General features: G+C 35.6%; 1 protein-coding gene across 3 annotated transcripts in view; it reads left to right on the top strand.

Moving 5' to 3' along the window:
- The window catches only part of ATP8A1 (ATPase phospholipid transporting 8A1), a 136,323-nt gene that overhangs the window by 55,084 nt on the left and 63,014 nt on the right, over positions 1-18,225 (top strand). For all 3 annotated transcript variants that reach the window (XM_080403935.1, XM_080403936.1, XM_080403937.1), the window contains 10 exons: positions 347-474; positions 2,209-2,286; positions 3,102-3,190; positions 5,161-5,205; positions 7,802-7,874; positions 9,883-9,988; positions 11,234-11,316; positions 11,500-11,549; positions 16,718-16,787; positions 17,853-17,937. In XM_080403935.1, the coding sequence (XP_080260061.1) occupies positions 347-474; positions 2,209-2,286; positions 3,102-3,190; positions 5,161-5,205; positions 7,802-7,874; positions 9,883-9,988; positions 11,234-11,316; positions 11,500-11,549; positions 16,718-16,787; positions 17,853-17,937 (807 nt within the window). The remainder of the gene's footprint in view (positions 1-346; positions 475-2,208; positions 2,287-3,101; positions 3,191-5,160; positions 5,206-7,801; positions 7,875-9,882; positions 9,989-11,233; positions 11,317-11,499; positions 11,550-16,717; positions 16,788-17,852; positions 17,938-18,225) is intronic.

Genomic DNA, 18,225 nt, shown 5'->3' with positions numbered 1-18,225 from the left:
CTCTAAAATGTGGAGTTTAGAATCTGATTGCTACATATAGATATTCCCAGATTATGATCTTAAAATGTGGCAAAAGAAGGAATGGCTGGTAAGTTTGCTTTTCAGAAATTGGAGAAGATGGCAAAGAATTCTGAATTTTGAGCTCCACTTTATAACAGAGATCCCTAACTCTTACGAAGGTCATATTTGTAGGCAAGTGATACCATAATTAATTCTCAAATTTCTTCTTAGACACAGAACATTTTAAAAATCAGCAGTTAATGCAATACTCTGAATACACTGTATACATTCTTTTAATTATGGTCTTAAATCTTTTTTGACTTTTTTTTTTTTTTTTTTTTGGCAGATGGTGGAGCAAGCAACTTTGGATTGAATTTCTTGACTTTTATCATCCTATTCAATAACCTTATTCCAATCAGTTTGTTGGTTACACTTGAAGTCGTTAAATTTATCCAGGCATATTTCATAAATTGGGTAAATATTTTTCTTACAATATGTGATGACTTCTAAAATCAAGTGTTTTACAAGTGAAGTGTTTGATTGCTTGTCTATGTGTACAATTTCTTCAGGCTTTTTCTTAATATAAATTCGTAAGTATGCTTTTTATTTATTGTTAACTGGAATCTGAGACGGTAGTAATAAATTGTTTTAAGTAGTGCTTTCATACATGCACCAAATGCTTTTGCAATACGTTTTTATGTGTTTTGTACTTTCTCATTGTTGGTACCCAGGTATCAGCTTCATCCAGAATAATCAGAAGAAATTGTTTTGCAGTCCAGTGAAGTTTTTTTCCAGTTTCATTTCTTTTTTCTAAGCATAGCCCGTGTTTGGGGTTTTTTGGTATTTTGCTGATTTTTGCCACCATCATAGCTTAATGATTATTTTTTTTTTTTTTATAAACCTAATGTCAGTTAGTATTATCTCTTACAGAACATATAAAGATCATTTTGGCACCCTTTCAGGTTTTTTTCTTAATGAACTAATGGGGGAAAAGAAGGCTTTACTGTCTTTGGGGGGTGAGGTGGGGGGGTGGGCAGGGAGGTATTTCCTTAAAGCCATGTAAGTGCTTTTAATAGCATGCCTTCAATTTTTCCAAATGCAAGTTATTCATAGCATTCTGAACTCTTTAATCTGATTCCTTGATCAAATGTGTGAAATAAGTTTGTGTGTGTGTGTGAAATAATGATGTCATGCAGATAGAGATAAAAGTGTACGTGGAGTAGCAGGTAAAGTAAGTGTATGCATTTATCTTAAAAGTTAAATCTTTTTGTGAGCAGTCAGCTGGTTTTGATGTCTTCATTTCTTTTGTGCTATAGAACAAATTGTTGACAAATAAGAGGATGTGATGAAATCCTTCCTTTATGTTCTATATTGTAAAATAAATATTCAACAAAAGCTTGCCTATTTTGAATACTTATATTGGCAATTATTTATACAACAAATCCAAAAGACATTTTTAACTTCTGTCCTATCTCATGCTCCATTTCATGTCATGACAGATTAGTTGTCTTTAATTTATCTTAATCTGGGACTCTGGACATTTATCTTAAACGTTATCTCTCTATGTGCATGTCATTGGTATAGATAAATTGGTCATCTGTAATCTGTTGCACTACATTGCCACGCTTCACAATGTTGTAAACTTTTACTGTATTTAAAAGTAAACTCTGATTTTAATCTTTTTAACAAGTAAAGAAAAAAACAACCACCAAACCATGAAATAACCCTAACACTTATAATGGACCCTACATTTGTGTACTCTTAAATTTATCTTCATGTTTTTATCTCAAGGTATATTTATCTTAATATTTAGAAATGACTGTTTGGGCATATGATATAAACAGATAAGACTGACTTCTCTCTTAAGTGTAACAATGTAGTATTTCTGCTTGTTCCTAAATCTATTTTAGATGCATGGGTACAACAGTTTTTCAATAATACAGATCACTGGAAATAATCAGTGTAACATCTCAGAGGATCATATAGATTTTTTGTTTTGAAGAGTCTGTCTAGTTTCTTCTGGGGACTCTTGAAAGTGATCTGACAGTGTCTGTGGCTTCCCATGTTGAAATAATCATAAGTAGATAGTGTGTATTCATGTTTGGTCTTCTCTTCTACACTTACCTTTTGTATTTATGTACTAGAATATTTTTTTTAGTAAGTTATGAAAGACCAATTTTAAAATATATAATTTTTCTTTATGTGTAGGACATAGACATGCACTATGAACCTACAGACACTGCTGCGATGGCTCGTACTTCCAATCTCAATGAAGAACTTGGGCAGGTAGAAAAAAAATTACTGGTTCTGGCTTCATGTGGTTTTCCAATTAAATTATTAAAATAATGTGAGGATTTATTTCAAATAACTTACATTCTTGCCTTAGTCTTTGCATATTTCTATTCATCTTGCTGGATATTTGTAAAAACACTTTGCAATGTGTGGGAGTTAAATTTTTGAAACTAGTATTAAGTGAACAAACACTACTTTATGTATCAACGTGCGTGTGGTAAACACAGAAGTTTGAAGTGTATCATTAAAGTTACAAAATCAGAGGAATTCTGAGCATTAAGGCTGTCTGTAGTACAAAAATTTAGTCTCTGTTTATACACTGTGATAGTAGGCATCTTCAGGAATGTATTTCTTCTATTCCTGCAACTTGGCATTCCTGAACTGTTGGGTTCTTACTACTGTTTTGGCTTTAAGAAGATATTTCTGTGTCAAAAAGATACGTTTAGAAATGCATATATTTCTTTTACCATTTTGCTTTCTGTCAAAAATTGAGTATTTTACTAGCAAGGCCATTGGTGTTCGCTATTTTCTTGCATTTCAGCAATACGTAGAGCGAGGGAAAGTTAAGTATATCACCATGTGCTGAAGCAGGCTTAAGCTTCCTGACATCGGAGTTGATGGATGCATTTGGAAATGAGTGCTGTGCATCTGCCATGCTTATGTACAGATTTGGGGTTTTTTTTCTATGAACTATGACGTTTGCAGAACTGGTGAAAATACTTGGTGTGTTGGTAGTAGTGAATTATGCTAGATATGTAAATAACTGCTGAATGTTAACATATAATTAATTAATTTTATCATTCATTTAGGTCAAATACATATTTTCTGACAAAACGGGTACCCTGACATGCAACGTCATGCAATTTAAGAAGTGTACTGTAGCAGGAGTTGCTTATGGGTAGGTATTTATCTGTGTGCATTTCTTTTCCTCTGCCTCTCCATATGTACCCATGCATTAATACTACAGTTAAAATAAACTTAGACCTGGCAATATCTACAACTAGGAGTCAGTATCTTTGTGACTATGAAATGTTACTTACAAAAGGTATCATCACTTCAGTCATGACATCCCTTATTTGCAAAGAGGAATAAAAATAACGTTTAGATACCAAAGGCTTACTGCTGTAACACAACTTCAGTGCACATGGTTTTGCTATTGTTCAGTCTGTTTAATGTTGTTATTGGAAAAGAAGTCTTCCTTCATACTTGCAAAAACTCGTGCTGTTGTCCATGCTTCATATTTTGTGTAGGTACATGATCTTCAACTAAACAATATGCAGGATGAACAAAAATTCGAATTACAGTGCTGTAGCATGAACTACAATACTGTAGCCACCACACAAGTGCCTTTTATGAATAGTTAGTGGTATAACTCCAAATACCAATTTATATTAAGAACTCTCTCCAAATAAATGCAAATGAAGCATTTTACTATTTCTTTGTCAGCGGTTGCAGCCAGCTCCTTCAGCACAGTTCATAAAAGCCTCGAACTTCCAAGATTGTTTACTTAAGAAAAAAAAATAAAATCATTAGAGCAATAAATAGAGCAGAAGCACCTACATTTTAATTGTGTGTGGTGTACCGGTATGTTAGATGCTGGACCTGGGCTGATCTCAGAGCATTCAGTAGCAGATAATTAGACACCTCTAGAACTGCATAGAGAGCAGGCAGGCGTCGTGAAATTTAAGTGTTGGGCTTGCGCTAAAGGTGATGATTTGGCTTTTGTGGCTTTATCATTTGGATCCCTTTGAAAACCCTAATTTTCAGGAGTCTAATCTGGGCTTTCTGTTTTGAAAAAACTACAATCCTTAATGCATTAACCATCCTGATTTTTTTTTAATTAATATGTGTAATAAATCACAGTTCTAACCTGGGTATTTCAGATATGTATATACGTGTGTGTGTGTATATATCTATATTGGGCTTAATTTCAACCACATGAGCTAATTTTGTGACTTAAGGATCTTTGTATAGCAGTTTTTTAAGACAAAAAATTACATCAATGCTAATGGCACTTAAAAGCAGTATTTGATACTAGATTTATTATGTGTCTTCATCTGAAGTTGGTATAGGACAAATTCTAAAATTTCTCCTGTATGAAACCTTGGTGTGAACGTATTTTTTAGAAATTACCAGGTTTTTCATGTTATACTTTCCAGCTCCCATCCACCCATTTTGAAAAGACATAGGCCTGTTTTCTGATTAGCATCACGGTTTAGAAAGCAGAGCTCCTTTTTAACAGCGAACAGCCGTTACAGCATCTGTCATAGCTACTCAGACAGCAGAGTCACTCTGTCTTTCTGTATTGGTGCAAATAAGAAGTTGGGAACAAAGAAAACGGTAAAACTGACTGTTCCATCTCTCCCATGCCTCTTCTTTCTAAGTGTTATAAATTGTGGTATATTTAAACATCTGTCATCATAGGGCAGAGTCCTTCATGTGCTACGGCTAGCTTTGTTCATCAGCATTTTGTGAACTCAGCCAGACAAGCTGCATTAGTATGGCTTCAGATAATTTAAAAACCAAATTTTGTTTAATGAGAAACCAACAATGTATATATACTGAAATACAAAGTAAGATTTGTGAAGAGGGCAAATGCCTTTATGTCTGCTGGTATAAGTTAGTAAATAGACAGGCTTTCAATTGAAAAACAAAAGCATTTCTAGTTTATGAAGCTTCAAGATAAACATTACAGTATTTTTCTTGTTATCTAGCACTAGCAAAATACTCTGTTGAAATAACTTTAAAACTTTTTTTAATAATTTAGTTTCATTATCTAACTTCTTTTTTATACATGATCAGATTTTTTAGCCTTTGTGATTCTTTTTTCCTCTCCCTGTTTCTGTTCTTCCCTTACTTCTTGTGCAGCCATTGCCCTGAGCCTGAGGATTATAGTGTTCCTTCAGATGATTGGTAAGCCCTAAAAATCATTTAGTATGTGGTGTTTTGTTGAAGATCCAAGCTTAAAACCAGTGAGCAAGATCTCTAGAAACAGAGCTATGTGTGAGATGTTATACGCAAAAGTTATTTTTGCTTCAAATTGGTGCAGACTGACAGTCTTATGCAAATTTATGTCATCAGAATTCAATGGCAATAGGTTGTATACTCTGGAATGGAATAGCTAAGAGGATCACTGAGGTGTAGTAATGTTGTTCTGCTGACTATCCAGTACAATTCGGAGCTGCTTATTGGAGAGAAAGTTTTGCCATTTATTAAGGTAGTTGGTATTACAGTAATTTTGATGACATGTTTCTACTGATACTTAGGTTAGTAATAACCTCTAACATGTTTGAAAAACGTCCATATATGAGACTGAAAAATATGTAATAAGTTATTGTAAATATTTTACTTCCTACAGATAGTTTTAGAATATTAGCACTACCTAGTTCTTAACCGAAAATGAGATTAAAGCACCCAAATACACTTGGGGTCACTATTAATCTCTTAACAGGGACCTCGGGAGACTTAAATCCTGGCTTCCTTTCTGCTGCCGTCTTCATGATGCCTTCATCATCATACTTTTTAAACTAAATAGTTGCAATACCATTCAAAGTAAGCTCAGATAGATCAGGGAAAAGATGTCATTTACAGTCTTTGAATTATTACTATCATATTTGTTGAAAGTCACAGCAAGATATGTCACACAACTGCAATATGTTGTCATCTTATGTTTTAAAAGTTTGAAGGAAAAAGCTTGCTTTGCTAAAAAGAATCAACAATTCTTTAGATTAAAAAAAAATAAAACTGACAAATCCTATCCACATACACACAAAAAGTGGCACACATGCACACCCCAAAATCTTACCTGGCATGAATATCCTCATTTGATGTAGCAGCAAGGTGCTTCTTACAAAGACATACAAGTGTGCTTAACTGTGTCGAGTGGTTTTATTAAAATAATGCAATGCTTAACATGAAATTAACCATGCTTATAAGACATTTATGAAATAAGACTGGTTTTGACTAATACACATCAAAATCTTTATAAGCACATCTGAAATGGATAAACTGATGCCTGAATAGTAGTTTAAAAAAAAAAACAAACTGTACTTCCCTTTTATAAGTGATGAACATCTTGTAAATACTTCTGAAATAAGATACTTAAGAAAATTTTTTGTGTGTAAATCTGCTGTCATTAATAGAATCTGTTTATGACAGTAACATTTCTTGTCCTAAAATGACTGAATTCTAAATCTGTTAAATCTTTTTTTCTTCTTCTTCTTTTTTTGCATTGGAAAGAATTGCCTTCCAGTTTGACAACATACACCTGCAAATATTTTTCCTTTTTCTAGCACCGAGAATCTGGAAAATATCTTGAAGTCTTTGTCAGAAAGCTTTAAGCAAACAAAACGTAAACTTTAAACTCTCAACAAGTTTAATGTATCTGAAGTTGTGAACATTTGACGCTTCATGATCTCTTTGCTTTCCATTTTAAAAAAAAAGTCTTGGTGAACGAGGATGCTTTTAATTTCTTACTTTAATAATAGGTTTTTAGAAAAAGTAGTCCTTGAGTGGCTGTATAGAGGAGGTACTGCCATTTTATATTCCCCCATGGTAGTGCAGGTCTAAAACAGGTCACTTGGTTTTCATAAAGAATCTTTAGACTGCATGTATATAGCTCTAACTTAAATCTCAAAATGTGTTCACTCTCTTGTAAGATGATGTCATTCAAAGCAAGATCCAAAGTAAATGGAAAAAATACTTTCCTCCAACTGGGTTCACTTTTCAGCAGTGTTTTGTTTCACTGAGATTAAAACTCAGTGTTGTCTTAGTACTCAACTCAAAAACTAAGATTGTCTTAGTACTCAACAGTCAGCTGCAGTAACAAGTCTTCCTAGAAGTATCTATATTTTTGAGCTCTCAGCTTCAGCCAGAAGATTTGTGCAATTTGAGAGATGTTAGTGTATGACTATTTCTCCAGAACCATCTCCACCTTGCATGTCTTCAGTCACTACTTCACCAGTGTTGCTGTGTCTTCTTTATCTAGGTTCCTTTTTCATCATAATAGAAAACAAACGCTCTCGTGCAGACTTCACTGATGTCTGAACACAGTTTGCTTACCTCTTTTAGATACCAGACTTCCTTTTCTGCAAGCATTTGCATACCTATTCCAAAACTGCGGATTTGTCAATGAAATACGATCTCTTCAGTCGTATCTTTTTCTGATCCCTTGTATAATCTCATTCTAGATAGAGATCAGAAGACAAGAAGCCAGTCTTACATTGTAGATTTATTTTTACTTCATCCTGCATTATCTGAAGTCAGCAGAAAAACTTCCCTGGTTTTAAGTGTGTTCACATAAATCAAGATTTCTTAAAAAAAGATAAAATTTGAACATATGAAACAAGTACCTTTTCACTTCTTTTCTCACAGTATGATTGCAGCCTTTATTGTAACAGCTACAAACCAAAATTTGTGTTTCACCTTAGCACAGTAGTATGGATGATTTGTATATGAATTGTTAAGAATATGCTAATGGTGATCTCTTTTCCTACTTAATTATTTCTAGGCAGGGCTTACAAAATGGAGAAGATAAAACATTTAGTGACTCATCATTACTGGAGAATCTTCAAAGCAATCATGTAAGTTACATAGAAACAATTACCATTGTTTTGTGAAATCAAACCGTTGATTTCAGTAAGCCAAAAGATGATGTCCTCTGAAGGAAAATGAATTACATATTTACACAAAATCAGCATGCCCTTCTGAATTATAATTGTTTGTTGCTGATACATGTTAATTGGATCCAGCCTCCCCCCCACTTTTTTTTTTTTTGGATGGGATGATTCAGATGTTATGAGTATGAAATGCATTCTTCATTCTGTGGGTGATTTAACATTAGTCCTGCTGTTCATATGATGTCATGACATTCATCAAAGCTTTCAGGATCAGTACAGTTAACTTACTATCCTGACATGACTTGGTATTTCTGTGCCTAGGCTTCAACAGGAGTCAGGAGTTAACCATATACGTTGGTTTTGTGTACATACTTCTATGAGGTTAGATCATCAGCTCAGATGATGAAATGAAACAGGCATTCTAGAGGCTGGTATTTGCCCCAGAAAGACAATACCACAGACAGTTAATGGCTTAGTTTCTGATTTGACCAAGAAACAATACCATCATAACCACTTTTTGTTTGTCATTTGTACAAGAGATGTTTTTGCCTAGTCACAACCAAGAATACCTGTCTTAAATAGCGTAACTGTTTGTTCTTTCCTTAAATGTTGTCTCCCTGGGAGAATAATTTCAGGGTAACTGGCAGACAGTGAAGCATTTTGTTCCTACAAATGGGGCAAGCTTAAATGCTAGGCACACAAGTGCAACTCTCAAGCATATCTAAAGCAGAGGGGGCTCTTAAACTTACCTGCACAGCCCATTTTTATTTTCAGTAACATATACAGCTTGGAAGAGGCATCATCCTGTTACTGCTGTTCTCTAGAGAATCCTTGGTGTGCAAATCATTGAATCTTGAAAATTTTCTGGTAGATACGTAGTATTAAGTATATATAATATGAGCATATAAGATACAGAAGTGCATTTGCATACATCTTAAAGTTAAAAATTCAGGCACGTATTCAAAGAGAGGTTTCACCACTGTATGTTAAGTGAATTCAGAAATACTTTGGAAAAGAATCTGTAGTTCAGCCTTCTGAATACGACTAAGAGGATCTGCTGTCCCTCAGTGGAAGAGGACAGGTACCTGCTCCCATTAGTGTTTCTGCACTGTGGAGTTAAAATTTTCAAAGATTGTTGTATTTTGTAGGGTAATCGTAACAATAAAATCCTCAGCTGAGGTAGCATCTGCTTTGAGCTTATTTAGGGGGCATGCTGGGGTTTCTTTTGAGCAACCATTCATGAGTCGGTTCATTTTCAGCTGTACGAATAAGGCTTTTAGCTGTATTTGTCAAAAACAGTCAACTATTTTGCTTATATACACTCATCCCCTCTTTTGGCTAAATCATCTAAAATTGTTTCAGCTTTGTCGACAGGGTTGCCTGAGACATTCATGTAAATGTCTTCCCTTTGAAAGCTGTCTGCCTGACTTTGCATCATTTTCCATGTGATTTTTGGGGTCAGTTGCTACATCACAGAATCATAGAATCGTTTAGGTTGGAAAAGATTCTTAAGATCGAGTTCATACTTCTAAAGGTTCTTCAGTGTTGTCAAATATAGTATTAAACAAAAGTAATGTAAAAGGGAGTATTTTTAGTAAAAATGACAATGAGACTTCAACATAGAGACTTCAATGGAGTCTTACCTTACAGCATTCAGACTTACCTTCTCTATAAAATGCTTATTTGAATTATTCTGTGTTTCTGATTACCTGCCTGTGATTGTTGTGATAGCAAATGCCACTAAATTCTGTCTATATAGCTGGTACCGAAGTATAGCAGCTAAGTTACTCTGCATCTGAAATTAGTGTACAGTTAATATCTGTTTTGTTCAGTTGTGATAGTTTTTAAAGAACAGAAGAAAAATGTTTCATTAAATGCTTCTTGACTGTTTTTTGTCTGTATTATTACATTTCAGTTAGCTGTTGCTTAAAGGATTAATCACACTCTGACGTTTTGGTTTTTTTTCTTTTAGCCAACTGCACCTATAATATGTGAGTTCTTGACAATGATGGCAGTGTGTCATACAGCAGTTCCAGAAAGAGAAGGTGATAAAATTATATATCAAGCAGCATCTCCAGGTGAGACTTGAGTAACTGCGTGAACATACAGTACTCTATCCACTCACCAAGCAAACTTTATTCAAAGGTTACTGTTTTTTGAAGTATCTTCCAAAATTAAACAAGAAAACATATCACTCAAAAAAAGAATTGGTGCCAGCTAAAATCAGTTTTGTCAAAAAAAGGATTTAGACTTCTCTAATTTGCTTTAGAAAATATATATGAATGTCCTGTGGATTATGTAAGGGCAAAGGAGTGATTAACCATACAACACTCCTAAGGTGTTAGTTACATTGCTGTGGAAGTCTGAAGGAACTGTTCAAATGCAAATAGAAATCAAACGAAGAGTCAAACTGATGTCCTTGTTTGTGAACCTATTCTGTACTTGGTAACCATGGTATTGCTTTAGAACAGAAACTGTGTTTGTAATCAAAAATGAAAAAGAAATTCTTTTAATAAGATAAAAGTTCTGATAAACTGTACTAGAGAGTGAGCAAAGATTATAGTGCGGAAGGTCTGGTTCAAGCCTACTGTGGTTCATAGACAATTTTTAAATTCAGGAAATTATGAAGCAAGGCAAAATGATTACAATTTGCTCAGCTCTGCTGAGCTAATGTATTATAACAAGTTAGGATGGGAGAATGACACAAAGTGCAGAGTCTCCAGCCTTTGTCTTCCCTGTCTGCCCCAGCTCCTAGGTGTCTCTCTCTGAATTCTGTCCTTCAAGAACTAGAAGACAAGGGCAGAGGTAGGATGATAATTAAAGCTAGCCAGGCCATGACAATGTTTTATTGGGCATTGCAAACAAATTCTGTTCTGACATGCTGAGCCATTTCATTTGGAGAGAACTGATGCCTGTGGGACACTGGGTTGCTGCTTGAAACGTTTCCTGAATGTAGGCATTGAAGTCATCTATTATTTACAGGAATGACTTAACCATTCTTCTCTTCTAAAACAGAACTTAGACAAAAAGAAATGTACCTTGTCTAGCACCTCACTGAGGAAGGTGCTTGCCTAGGTGCTTTGAAGAAATGTTCTTGTTATTGAGCTGAGACATGTTCCTTTTGAGGACTTTCTCTGAACTGTAAACTAATTTCATCAGTTTTAACAGGAGAAACAGAGTTCTTTCCAGCACCACATCTAATATTAAAATCTATAAAGGAAGAAGGAAGTCAGAAGTAGAAAAGCTTGGACTATGTCCATTAAGTTGGGGTAAACTAACAGTTTTCTGGTATGTCTGTAAAATAAATACTTGACTTGCTGCAGATGAAGGAGCATTGGTCAGAGCAGCCAGGCATCTTCGTTTTGTGTTCACTGGAAGGACACCTGACTCAGTAATCATAGAGTCTGTAAGTACATTGGAGTAACATTATAATTTGCTGTATTAACTCCTGCTGTATTCAATTATTTCTGGATAACTGCATCATGGTACATATCTATGGAGATGTTTGGTTGGGTTTGGGCCTTTTGAGGGTTTCTTTTGCGTTAATTCCCACTTCTTTTTGTTTTGTTTTTTTTTTCCAATTGTTCAGTTGGGACAGGAAGAAAGATATGAACTCCTAAACGTCCTGGAATTCACAAGGTAAACAGCATGTTGTTCACTTAATGTCTTTTTGTGAAAATACTTTGTTAATTTTTCTTACGGATAAAAATGTTTGTGTTTTTTATATTTATACAGGCAAAATATGCAGGTTTTTTAGCTTTTATCTCTGTGATATGTGATCGTACTAGAGGGAAAGCAGTGTACATGATTAAGATCACACTTCTGGTTTTATTGGAAAACACGTTGAGGCATGTGTTTTTTCCTGTTGTCTCCTTCTTGACTAACATTTTTCACTTTTGCTTTTGCACAAAGATTGAAAAAAACCCTTGATCTCAAAACTTAAAAAAATAATGTGAAAAGACAGTATGGGAATGTACTTGAACTTTTAAATGTATTTGTGAAAGCCCTGGCACCATGTGATTTTATTATAAAAACTTCATTCTTTGGGTGCAGGGGGAGAGATTCAAATAAGTGTTATACATAACTTGTGTTTGCCTTGACTGATAGAATGAAATTTTGCATTTTACCTTAAATACACTTGCAGAATTATGACTTGTTTAAATACACTAGACTGAAGCCCGTTCTCTTCTGAGTAGCATCACTAGAGTGCTGGCCAGTTAGATTTCTTGGAAACTGAGTTTATAACATGCTTAGCTTTCAGTAAAGATTTTCTGTCAAAGCTATTGAAGTTGCAAAGGTACTCATAAGAAATCTGGATGCAGTTTCACTTGTTATGTGTATCTGCTCAAATTGTATCCATGTATGCTGTCTGTGTTCTAAGTGTTCATGTAGGCCCGATGCTTGCTTTAGCACAAAATGGGGAAGGGATTTGTATGTAGGGGAAGCTTTTTTTCTTTCTTTCCCTCTTCCTTTCTTTCCCTCTTCCTTTCTTTCCCTCTTCCTTTCTTTCCCTCTTCCTTTCTTTCCCTCTTCCTTTCTTTCCCTCTTCCTTTCTTTCCCTCTTCCTTTCTTTCCCTCTTCCTTTCTTTCCCTCTTCCTTTCTTTCCCTCTTCCTTTCTTTCCCTCTTCCTTTCTTTCCCTCTTCCTTTCTTTCCCTCTTCCTTTCTTTCCCTCTTCCTTTCTTTCCCTCTTCCTTTCCCTTATAGAATGATTACTTGTAATTATACCTGCAGAAATTTATCATTGTTTTTCTTCCTGTCCTATTATGTTTCCCTTTAACTTAGCTAAAGAAGCAAAAAGATCAAAAAAAAATAAAAAATCCAAGACAGTACTGGAGAGATGGGCTGAAAATGTATAGGCTGGGTGAAATGATGAAGTAGTTGCCTATAGTTATAAGAATAGCGTTAATACTATGAAACATAAAGTAAGATCATCACACTAAAAAAAACAAATGGAGCAGAAAGGAATAGGTGTAGCTTTTAGTGTCTTTTAATGACTGCTTGCAATTAATGTTTTTATATATTTTAGAGGACATACCTGAAATTTTTCAGATTTATGCCATGGTTTCATTTTTCCGTAGGCACCACTTTCACTTTCTGTTCTGAGAAGTTAGCAAGTATGCAGCACAAAGCGCATTGGGTTTAGTTCGACATCTGTGAAAGTTTATACTGCATTCCTGGAGTAGCAGTGAAGCATTCCTTCTTTGTTTCTGGTTTTGATCTTTGTCTTGATTTCATAGATCTTTTTAAACTTCTGACAGTCTAAAATTGTACTTTAAACAGTGATACTTTATGGAGTAAGGAGTCTTGTTTTTAAATCTTATCCTTTGGAGGATTAAGGTTTTTGGTGGATACCAGTTTGCCTAACAACGTTATTAAGTTCCAGTTTTATAGCTGAGTTTGTTCTTACTCTGCAATATTCAGCTTTGCTTGGAACTGATTTGTTGGAAGCACTAGAGGTCACCCTTGTTCCACAGCAAGAGAAATTTTGGCTCCAAAACATAACACCATAGGTAGGCGTAGGAGCATGTACCTTCAGGGCAGTAATATGTGGTGATTAAACTATTTCCAGGTGTTCCAATTTTTTCTCAGAAAAAATACAGACTAATTCCTTGCCACCCATCCAGTACAAGCCAAAAAAGACTCTCTACAAGTAGAGTGCAACAGTGTCAAAATTTGATAGGGTAGTCTTTCGGAGAAGTATGTTACAGAAGTGAAATTTGTAAGGATGCTTGGTAGAGTTGTCTTTTATGGTATTCTGTTCTTACAGTTATTATAGCTGTGCCTGTGAAAAGAGAAGTAGCACACTTACACAATATGCTAATTATACTTTGTTCATAGCAAGGAAGTAGCTCTCAGTCTTAACTGGCAGGTGAGCATACTGAAAGCAACTGATAATCCTTAGCCAGCTGATAGTTACTCCTAAAAGGTAGTGTTATTCTCTGTGGAGCAAATAGTGTCTTAATAACTTGTGCTGAGTTTAGGTTGCCTCCAGTAGATACTCAGCTCAGATGCCACGACTGCTGTGGTATCCTTAAGCTCAAGGAAGTTCAGACCCTCTGCTGTTCAGGGCTCCCCATACTGTCAGGGAAAGAATTAGGTGGTGGTGTTCCTGTTCTTGTGTTCACTCACCTGAAAGTGTAACAAATAAAAAAACTGCAGCTGTCTCTTGGGAGCCAAAACCAGCTCCTAGGGTATGTCTGCAGCACAAGGAAAGTAAGGCACTAGGTCAGTTAAGAATCCAGATGCAAAATGTTTTATGCTTACTGTCATCCCCGTGCTGACTACCTGCACTGTCTTTTCATCTGGGCCACTTGCTTAGATGAGCATGATTTTGGGCGTGTGATTCCTTGTTTCAGTAAGCATAAGTGATATCTGCTCTCAGTGCACGAATCAGTGCACCTCAGTCTTTGCATCAACGTGTCGTTTCTAGCAGTGCTACTGAATGAGGTTTTGACTTGTATCTGCTTACTTCTTAGAGGAATGAATTTAATATTAGCACCAGAATTAATTTCACTGGCAAGTGTTGAGTATAGATGTAGTGATAATATGTGAGTATCTGGAGTATGTACCATCTATTGATTTAGTGACCAGTTTTCATCCGTATCCCTGGGGCATACTTCCACATTCTAGCAGAATCTGCCTCTGTGATAGTTACAGAGTAAAGTTTCTTGTCTAAAACCTAAATATTTTTGATATAGAATGCCAGTGTATTTACCTGAAATACAGCAGTATCTTGACTAGTCCCCTGTCTGATGAGTTTTATGAATAATCCACATTGTGTTGGCTGTTGTATTGGGCAGACATAAGTCCCCCTTCTACAGCATTTGAGACCTTATCTCCTCTATTATTCAAAGAGGTCCAGAATATACTGATCCTGTTTTGTGACTGAAAACTGATACTTCTAAATGTAGAAGAAGCATGAGTAGCTGACAGAAGAGGTACCAAAACCTCTGTAGTAGTGTTTGTTTTCTGTGGTTGTGTGCTTACACTTGGAAGAAATTTTTGTCTTAAACCTGAGACAGATTTTAAAGTAACAGAGAGCCCATCAAGAACTATTTCTGGAAGCAGCAAATCTTGTGACTGGTGGAATTCTTTCTGTCCTCCTAAGATGCTTCTGTCCATCTGTAATGCCATGGCAACTCCATGGGAATTACGAGCTATTCTGCCTCCTTGTCACTGCCCAAAGGGTTTCCTGGCCCACAGGTGTATAGTAGATCACAACAGTGGGTTTGCAGGATTCCATAGCACACAAGGAGATGGAGGCTTTATTTTCTAAATTATTACAGATTAGTACAAATTACTATTAATAAAGCAAGTATTCTCATGAATAATAAGGTAAGTACATTTATGTTTTGATAGTAGCAGCAATAGATAGTAGCAGCAACTATATATTTCCATATATTACAAGTTGCTACTAAAATACTACTAGTGAAGAAATACACTTACAATGTTAACTACGTGTGCATGCACACAGAAATACACACACATACACATATATATATTTTTGTGTTACTCAAAATAGTATTGGTACGGTGTTCACCAAACTGCTCCCAGGAGTGGGGCCTCAAAGTCAATGATAGACAAAGTCTGATTTTGAAGAGTGAGAGTCAGTAGTCAGCCAAGAGTTCTCGGTGATGGTCGAATAACTTGTCCAGGTCTCAGAGAAAAATTCATGCAGGGGTGGCTCTCAGAGAGAGGCTCCATTTAGGGTAAAAGCAAGCGATTTTCATATGGCAGAGACACCACCACCTGGAGCAGTCAATAGATGCTGCTGATTTCCAGGTTTCATCTGGGACAGCCAGTAGATGATGGTGTTTTCTTTTCTGTCAGACCAATTTTGATTTTTCCAGACTGTTTTCCTGTTCCTTAGCTAGAACAGCCAATAGCAGTTGCCAATTCCTACTTTGTCAGGTTGTTTTCTCTTGTTTCTAAACTTTTTTTGTATAATATTTGTACAATAATGCTATTTGATGGGATCCAGTTCCAACAGGAAACAAAACTGTGAAAGGACCGTTCACTCCCTTCTCTTCTGTGTATTTTACTGTGAACTGTTGCATGAGAAACGTGTTTTGTTCCCTGAATAGTTTCTTCAGATTTATTTAAAAAGTTGAAGTTTTAAAGAATTATGGTATGTATACATGTTTTGACTGGGTGTGACGTAGAATTTAAATCATGCTTGTTGGAGGACCTCAAAGGCAAGACGGAAAGCAGAGAGTGACAGTCTTCTCCATGATTTCCTCCAATTCCTACCTCGGTCATGAGGACAAAAAGGAAAAAATACTGTATCGCATCAATAACTGAGAACCAGAGAGTAGTTAAAATGAGACGAGCCCCTTTCCAATTCTTAGCGTACGTCAGACTTCGGGTGGTGAATGCACCTCTGGGGTGACAGCAATAGGACTGCAGCATAGTACAGTGTATGAGAGAGACTAGCTGGGAAGGAGGAAAAAGCTGAAACGGTCCGTGATGCACTGCCTCTTTATGATATTGGTCACAAGTGCTTTGTGCTTTAAGATGCTTTTTTGTGATGAGTAGACAGTATTCAGAGGAAGGTAAAGATTCTCAAATTCGTTTTTACAGGAAGAAGGCCTACAGAAGTATGCACAGAAAAACGGCATTCACTCTAATTATTAGACAGTAAAACCGTTTTTCCATCCCAGTCAGCTGAGAACATAATTCAGAATAGATAGTCCTAACTTCTTTTCCTTTGTCTTATATAAAGATGTATATTGATATTCTTAGGTAAAATGTTGGTAAATATTTACACTTACGAACCACCTTATATAGGGCATTTTTTTTTTTCAGCACTAGGAAGAGAATGTCAGTGATAGTTCGCACACCATCGGGAAAGTTAAGACTCTACTGCAAAGGAGCTGTGAGTGTTATTCTGTTTTCACTGTATCAAAGAACATGTGCTACCAACACAAATACAAAAGTAAAAGGTGGTTTATAACTGCAGTCAAAACATTAAAAATGTGGGAGAAGGAATGCTGATGCCTTTTTCAGTGTACATCATTTTACTGTGTAAGCTGTTTGATGTGACGCACTAGTTAATGTCTTTTTTTACTAACTGTCCCTGAGGGTATACCAGATCTGTTCATCCTGTTCTTTGTACTGGCCTAATACCTTTATGCTTCTTATTCATTGCTTTCTTCTGTACTCCAAGAAAATGGTTGAATGTATGGCTTAATCTATTAGTTACTTGCTGGAGTAGCTAAGTATGAATCACGTGGTAGAAATAGTAATCTATCATAAGTGACTAGATGGAAATTTTAACCTACCATTGACATTATGCCAGAAGTAAATTTTCCTGAACACAGGATCTATGGGAAGGTATCTTAATCATAATGTACCTGGAGTGGCAGAGTTGCTCATTAGTTTTTGTTCTGTATGTTAAGTCAAGTTTGAGGGGGAGGGAGATGCAAATCCCATTCCCGAATGGTTTAAAAAAACCCAAAAAATAATGAAGTTGATGGAATATAAATGTCAATTCTATATCTTTTCTAGTGGAGAGAAGAAGCTGTTGTTAATATTCTGTTTATCAAGCTGCCAACAAAAAGCTGAGAATGGCAGTTTTGCAACACTAATTTTACCTTGTGGGCTCAGTATTAAAGAGAAAGATGGCATTTTAGGAGATAAAAAAAAATCATGTTGCAAGCCAAAGGGGCATGCAGTGCTTTTCAAAATGAAGGGAGATAACAGCAAAACATATAGAAGAGAAAAACTGCATTGTAGCAGTATTTGTAAATTTAGAGAATCTGAGGATTTGGAATGTCCTTTTTTCCTTTCTCTGAAGTAAAATCACTTCTAGTCACCTTTTTTATGCTGAAATTAACTAATGTGCTACATACTTCAGTCTTCCTACATGATTTGTATTGTCTACACAGAAAAAATCATTTTTCTATTAAACTGCTCTGAGTTCTTTTTATTTGTTTTGTAGGATACTGTAATTTATGACCGTCTTGCTGAAAGTTCAAAATACAAAGAAATCACCTTAAAACATCTAGAGCAGTTTGCTACAGAAGGTGGGTGATGATATTCAATATAAAACTAAATACAAAAATCAATTACTGCTCCACTTTTCAGCTTTGCAGTTTTATGTTACTGTAATGTTTTATTCACGTTAAATCTGAGAATTACGTTTTAGCAATTCCTCCTAAAAAAGACCATCTATACAATGGAGTCTTTTAAACAAAATGAATTTTTCCAGAGAGCAAACACATTGCACATTGTTTGTTTCTGTGAAGATTTCATTTCTCATGGTCACTTTTATGTCTACGCACAATGAATGCTGTAGGGATGGCACACAGGAA

Source organism: Falco punctatus, assembly GCF_963210335.1.
Source record: "Falco punctatus genome assembly, chromosome: 1".
Classification (NCBI taxonomy): Eukaryota; Metazoa; Chordata; class Aves; order Falconiformes; family Falconidae; genus Falco; species Falco punctatus.
Note: the sequence above shows the minus strand (reverse complement) of the source record. Positions and strands in the feature narration are given on the sequence as shown.